The sequence below is a fragment of the Sinocyclocheilus grahami genome, unplaced genomic scaffold (assembly GCF_001515645.1).
Source record: "Sinocyclocheilus grahami isolate Dianchi unplaced genomic scaffold, SAMN03320097.WGS_v1.1 scaffold163.1, whole genome shotgun sequence".
Taxonomy (NCBI): domain Eukaryota; kingdom Metazoa; phylum Chordata; class Actinopteri; order Cypriniformes; family Cyprinidae; genus Sinocyclocheilus; species Sinocyclocheilus grahami.
The window spans coordinates 550,158-557,878 of NW_015505342.1; the positions used below are offsets into that span (position 1 = coordinate 550,158).

General features: G+C 36.0%; 1 protein-coding gene across 1 annotated transcript in view; it reads left to right on the forward strand.

Moving 5' to 3' along the window:
- The window catches only part of tspan7 (tetraspanin 7), a 36,239-nt gene continuing 28,518 nt past the window's right edge, over window positions 1–7,721 (forward strand). Inside the window, exon 1 of the mRNA XM_016282620.1 lies at window positions 1–174. Within this exon, the coding sequence (XP_016138106.1) occupies window positions 94–174 (81 nt within the window). The 5' untranslated portion in view covers window positions 1–93. The remainder of the gene's footprint in view (window positions 175–7,721) is intronic.

The following is a 7,721-nucleotide window of genomic DNA, read 5'->3' on the forward strand; positions in this document are numbered from 1 at the left end:
CGCGGGGTATCTCGCCCTCTGATTGGGCAGGCGGATCTAGAGTGACTGGAGCGCAGCAGCAGAGAATCACAGCAGCACAAACCCACTGCGCTCATGGCATCAAGGAGAATGGAGACCAAACCAGTCATTACCTGCCTCAAAACGCTGCTCGTCGTCTATTCCTTCGTGTTCTGGGTGAGTGACCCTCATTCGTTAGCGTTTTTGAGCGTTTAATGTTTCTGCGGCATGTTGTGAAGCCTTTAAAGTGATTTGTTACCATAATAAGGCGTTTGTTGCCATAATAAGGCGTTTGTTGCAATATTGCGCCACTGGAAAACAAGTGCATCTCCATCATGGCAGGGCTGGACCCCTCTGAGGCCATTGAAAACACGAATATGATTCTGTATGTCACTGATCCTGATCAAGAATATGATAGACAATGTGCATTTCAAGTCAAATTATGAAAATGTTAAAAACTTATAATGTTGATGTTCATGATGATGATGATGTTGGACATGATTCATAATGAATTAATATTAATGTTCATTTGCAGAGCATTATTCCTGATTAATTGAATATTAATGTCCAGAAATGGACATATGCACAGCATTCTAAATTGTTAATTGAATATTAATGTTCAAATATGAGCATATCCTGGACATTAATAATTATAATTTAAATATGAATGCCCAAATATGGACATAAGCTGAATATGATGAATCATAAATTGAATATTAATGACCAAACATGGACATTTGCTGAATATTATTGACCAAATCTCAACCACAGACATTTAAATTATAAATAAAATATTCATGTCCAAAAATGAACCGCTTCTAGACATTTAACATGTTTATTAGGGTTGCACTGACCTTCATCTCTGTCATATGAAGCAAACCTCTGCATCCTCATTTTTTTGTAATGAACACGATGGCTGTTGAAGTCATTTGGATAGTAAGGGTTAACTGTGACATGGCACCGCCCCGGTAACGCTCGGTGTGTAAGGACTGATCCAACTATCATTCGTTTGATTTTTTTTTTGTATTTTCAGTATTAATAGTAACACTTTATAATATAAGTTTCAGAAATGTGTATAAGAACATTAGGTAACTGTTCATTCACATTTCTTGCACAGACATGAAGTCTGGCTCTCGTTTCAGCCTCATCTGCCCAAAAACCACCCATTTAGACCGGAAGAGACCGTCTGACTGACATGTGAAGCATCCAATCACAGTTTGTTTCGTTTTTCTTGTCAGTTAGGGGAGGATTTCTTAAATATGTGATGCAACAATTAAAGACCAGCTTTCCAAGATTTGATGCTACTAACCTGGCAAACTTTGGCAAATCTGATGAACAGACTAAGGCTGGGAATAGATACTTTGATTTGACTTTGAAATGGGCAATATCTGTATATGTAGGCTACGTTTTTGTATGTACTAGAGCCCGACCGATATGGGTTTTTTGGGGCCGATACCGATATTAGGGAGTTAAAAAATTATATTATTTGTGTATATTATAGTACTGTATGTACGTTGAATCTTTTCAACATCATGTAGGCTAATGTTTGGTAATGACTAATACAATATATTGTAAAGTGTTTTTGCAATAGTTTTGTGGGCGAAGTAAGGCAGTAGCCTGAAGAAATTATTTGTTAAGAATTAGATAAATGTTCCATTTTATCATAAATTATTCAAATAAGATGGGAAAATGGGCCAAATAATTGAGCACATGTTCTATTTGATGTGATGAATTACTGTACAATCAACACGATTCATTAAAAATCTTCTGCATACCAATTTGACCTCAGATGTCAATTTAAATCTCATGTGATTTTAACTAAGAATTACAACCAAATATTTAAGAAATGTGAAAGTTTAGGAATTGAAAACCCCATTGCAATCTGAATATTTGATGATTGTCTGAGGGAATTTTGCATTGATTTGTTATATTGCTTTTATTTTTCTTGATTGAGTCCTTTGTGAGATTTTCAGGTTCATAGATTGCATTCTTTTTTGGGCTTCAAATGACTCTTTAAATGTCAACTCGCATATAGTCAGACAATGATGCATGATGGGAAATTCCAGAAATGAACATTGAAACAGGGGTCAAAATTGGCATATTGCACTCTGTGTTGTATCTGATTGTACCTGTTTTGAGCTGAAGCCGTGTTTCTTCACAGGAGTCTGGGCTTCAGATCTCATGTAGGTCTCATCTCTAAACGCTCTGGGTTTGTGTCAGTAGGTAACCGTCTCCATCACATTTCCTTCTGTGCTCACTGGAGCTTCATTAATGCAGTGTGGCACATTCGCCACCAACCAGTGGCTGATTAGCTCTCTGCCCATCTGTAATCCCACTCGGTACAGTGATTAAGTGCCTGACGCAAATTTAGGCCGTCTGGACCGTAACGCAGTGTATTTCTACTGTAGACCTCAGAGTAGACGCCATATTTGTTTGACAAAAACAATACGTCGAGTTCTGCCTCTCATAGCCTCATTTTCATTCAGGTTACATATGATTTAAAATGTATAAATCCATTTAATCAAGAATCAAACTCATAGGATTGAATTTGCGAAACAATTTTGCAGTTATGCAAGTAGTATTTCAGCATTTTATGTTGAATACATTGTGTCATTTACGTTGTATGTTAAGTTCTGCCTCTCATAGCCTCGTTTCCATTCAAATAAAATCCAAACTGTCTATTATGACTAAAGTTTGTACAGTCTGAACCTTTTAATCTAGAATCAAACTCGTAGGAAAACAATTTAGCACTTTTGCAAGTAGTACATAAGCGTGAAGCATTATAAACAGGCATACACTGAATTGTGAGTCGTTTGTAAATGAGACTATTTACGAACGACTCACAATTCAGTTGATTTCTGAGTTCTGACATTTCTGATGCACTGAAATAGCGTACTTTTATTGCTTAATCATCATTTTTCATCAAAAATACGCCTCCTTGTTTTTTATATAATTGCGCAATTTGCCTAACGCTGTAATATTTTTGGTTAAAAGAGTCATTTATTTACATTTCCTCATTATGGCATCAAATGTCTGAAGTATGATCTAAAACGTCTATTATGACTAAAATTCTAACTGTTTAATCAAGAATCAAGCTCACAGGAGCGAATTCGCTACAAAATTCAGCACTTTCGCAAGTATTTCCGCGCAAACCCTTGTCTCTTATTTACAAACGACTCACAAATCAGTTTACGTCTGCATTAAATGCAGTAAAATAATATACTTTTAAGTAATTGTTTTGTTTTTTTTTCAGCACGAAAATGCCTCCTTATTTTCACGCTACGTAATTGCACGATTTGGCTGAGGCATTAATTTTTTTTGTTTAAAAGAGACATTTAGGCTATATATATTTCCTTGTAATTATGGCAGCAGTAATTTGTCAAATGATGGAGAAGAGTGTTATCTCTAATATATATTTGGAAAAGATGCGATTATTTAAGTGCACTTTGGCTTTTTAAAGAGACGAATCAGGTGCAACCAAACATGGGAGCAAAGTCTTTAAACAATTTAGTATTTTCACAAGTAGTATTTCAGCACAAACCCTTGTGCCTTATTTACTAAACATTCACAATCCAGTTTATCTCTTCGGTAAATGTGCTGAAATAGTATATATTTTAGCACTAATAGGCTTCCTTATTTTGATGCTATGTAATTGCACAATTTGGCTTAAGAAATCTTTTTTGACATTATTATACATTTCCTAATAATTATGGCAGCAGTAATTCATCAAATGTGTTATCCGGAATATATATGAAACATATCCAGATGCATGTGCATTTAAGCACACTTTGAGTATTAAAACAGACGAATCAGTATCGTTTGGTTAGATGTTTTGGCTCACTCGTGTTTGTTGTAGTTTTTTGTATTTGTTGTACTTTTATCCAAAGCAACTTGTAGCTAATTTAATTTCATAAGCATTTACGTTCATTCTTTCAAATAACTTTCAAATGGAATAATTATGCAGTTTAAGAGAACATTTCAGGTGAGCAGTTTGTGCGTTATTAGCATCACTAAACTGAATTGGGCACTTGCAGAACAGCTGAACACAAATGTTACAAATGAGCTTTGAAATTCACGTTGTGTTGAAAGAGGGAGCGAGCGAGGGCGTAGTTGAAGCGAGATGTGAAGATAGAGGAAATTAGATGGAGAGCATGTGAGTGACAAATGAAAATGGAGTTGGTGTCGTTTCTCCGTTCACCCGTCAGCTGTTCTGGACCGGGTTGGGTTCATTCTATTCGTCTGAACACAGATAGACGGAGGGCTGTGTGTCCTGCTGTTGACCCTCACAAACGCTTTCACACTCTCTGTTCTTCCAGAGGCCGATGGGAATAGACCAACAAGCCTGAGAAAAAACAAGCCGAATATGAAGCAGACGACATCGGTGCCTGTTGCTTTGAACGAAATAACTAGTGCATTTCATACCTGGCCAGTTTAGATTGTATTTCACATGTTAACATGCTGCTATTTGTGGAGAAGATCTAATACCTTGAGTTCACCAGACACAATGCAACACGTTTCCAGCGTCAAGTCATTTTTATGTCCTCACTGAAAGCAAAAATGCTTAAAAGTGGCACAGCTAATCATAACATGTTTGATGGTAATGTTATGTTCAAGTCGTGTTGGAATTAACGTAAATGCTAGTTTCCAACTAGCAAAAACCTATTATGTCAAATTCATGATTACAAGTTGAAAGGCCATTGAGCTTCAGTTTCACAAGTTAAAAAAGTTGTTGGCTAACTCTACATATTCCTGTTTTATATGTTGTTTCATTATAGGCAACATTATGTGGTGTGTTATCCTGGTATATTTATTAAGTGAAGTTGGAATTTGGAGCAAAGTGATTTTTATTGTGTGCGGAGCTTGCTATTAACAACCAAATTAAAAACGAGCATCACAAATTGGTGTTGTATACTCTTTAAAAAAATAAAAGGTTAAGGTTCTTCATTGGCATTGATGGTTCGGTGAAGAACTTTTAAGATCCATAGAACTAGGGATGTGCACTACGACTAATTTCAAAGTCGTTTAAATGGAAATTTTGTAAGTGACTAGTCTGAAAGTAAGAAACCCATCAAAAACATTGTGTGTGTGTATATGCGATCCATTTGAAATACCTAATCTATGAACCAGAAAGTCAAATAACTCTTTATTATTCGAGGTGTATCTAACCGTTAAAAGAGCGCTACGGGACACACAAATCGTATTTGCGATACACAGTGTGGACAGTCAGTCATCTAGATTGGATTCCAATCGGATATGCACAAAAATCAGATTTGGGCTGACAGTCTGGACAAGGCTAAAAGCACATGCTGAATGAAAATGCAGATTCACTCTCTGACATTAGGTGGAGCTTTTGGACAAGCAGAAATACAGCCGTTACCACTGTAAACAAAACAGTGTTGATACATTTTATTAAGTATTTTATTAAGAATTATACAGAGATAAAATGGAAAAAAAAATGTCAACGAAATCTTTCTGAAGAAATTCAGTCCCCATTCTTTCATAACGTTTCCCCCTTGAAACCAGTAAATACACTCCTTGCTGGTCTTCCATGCGGACGTTTCTGAGCAGGTATTGAGTGACATGCAGTTGGATTTGAAACTAAATGTTTTTCATTTTCAAACCTTTTAATGAGTAGAAATAGAGTTTTTACATTTTTGCGGTATCCATAGTGATAACCAGTTAGAATGAAATAAAAGAATGGTTAATAGCAAAATTTTGACACATAACTTGACAAAAGTGAAATTATTTTCTATCAGCATTTTTAAATAACGTTTTCACTGTTACATTTCAGATCTTGCTTTTCTACTACAGTCTGCTCAAAAGTTATTCAAACCTTTTCTAATGCCTGGTTTAAAGTTTAAACACTGATATTATCTAGAAATACAGGGAAAAAAACCCTCATGTGTTCCCCATGAGAGAAATCTGAATCTCTAGATCTTAAATTAGCATCAGGATTGCAGTACATTCATTTAGTTCAGATTTCAATGCAGTAGACATTATTAAAGCTTAGGATGTAAGGTAACACCTCATGCCACCTTTCCTCTATGTGCATTTAATTGGGCAAGACTCTGTGATAGTAAGAATGCCTTGTTTTTCCCTGAAAACTTGACAAATTCCCAAAGTATGCTAATAAATGGTAATGAATGTTCTTGAAAGATAGATCATTGGCAAGTTTGATGCAATAAATGCTCTTTACTGAATCACGCAGAGCTGAATCTTGGGGAGCTTTTTATTGACAAGTCAGTTTGATTGATTGAGCGTGTAATGTTGTTCCCGTCGGTTTCGTCAGCTCTGGATGTGACAGGATGACTTTGCAGTGTGTGTGTAACTGATACATGCCTATGGCATGTGTCTATGTGTGATCCCAGAGTTCCCAGCATCTTAAAATAGCAAGCCTATGGGACACATCAGGAATCCTGTTCTTATTCTTACTAAACTGTGTGTGTGTGTGTGTGTGTGTGTGTGTATGTATGTATATATATATATATATGGATCGACACATCGATCAAATGCGATGCAGTGTATCGAAGCAACGCATAAGATATCGACTGTTATTGTGTCATAAGATTACTGGTTTTATATATGACTTGATTTTTATCTAATTTATTTTTCTTTATTATAAAAAAAAACATTGTCTAGGCCTATTTTTTTGGGGTACATGATATGGAAATTTCAGATAAATGTTCATGTTATATATTTCGGTTGTATTTGTGAGTTAATAAAAATTTAGCTGGTTGTGTAAAATAGGTACATAATATCATTATATCGATCGATATCCTCCTGAATCGAATCGTATCATAATCCTATCGTAGAATTTTTTGAGGTATCAGCAAATATCATATCGCTGGGTATGAGAATCAATATCGTATCGTATCGTGATGAACTGTCTGATTTACACTACTCTAAATATATGTATGTATATATTAGTGCTGTGTTCGATACATCGATACAATGATGTATCGTCACAAGAGATTTGATGATATGAGTATCGATACAGCTGTCCCCGTATCGATATTGTGGCACGTGTGCAGCAGTGGACCGCGCTTAATTTGAATACAAGAACAACATTTAAAACGGAGTAGAAAAGTGCAAGGTTTCTAAAAAATAATGAATAGAGCATAATATATAGACCATAACAAGGTTTAATCTGGCCACAGAGGAACACAACCAAGGTTGCCTGATATAAAGAGATGTAATCCCCGAAACAGAGCTTCCCACTTGCGCAATACGGAAATATCTGCTAAGTATGCTACTTATCTTTGTCAACCTGGAAATCCTGTGTACGCGCGCTTGCTTTCTGAAAACACTGGTTAGCTTGCAGTTTAGCGATCTCCACTTCAATATTCTATTCTCAGAAAAGTGTAATTCATCAAGTGTTCATTTATGAGAGAGAGAGAGAGGCTGTGTATGTATGAATTACCACCGTTTTGCCACATTTCTCTATTAACAGTGAAGCTGTGGCTTTAATTCCTTTAGAAGCTGATGTTTCCAGCTCCTTGTTGAGAAAGATAATGTAGCTCTTGAGCGATTAAGCTATTTAGTTGATAAAATTGCGGGGCAGCGCTAAAAAGTTTATTCTTGAATGTCTGAGTGCGGCTGCAGCGTGATCTGTGTGAGTGACTGAACGTGTGTGCGCTAGATACAGAAGACAGTGCATTAGTTTAGTAGAGAGTGTGTTAATTTGTGCAATGATAACCTACCAGCAATGTAAATATGATTTTTTT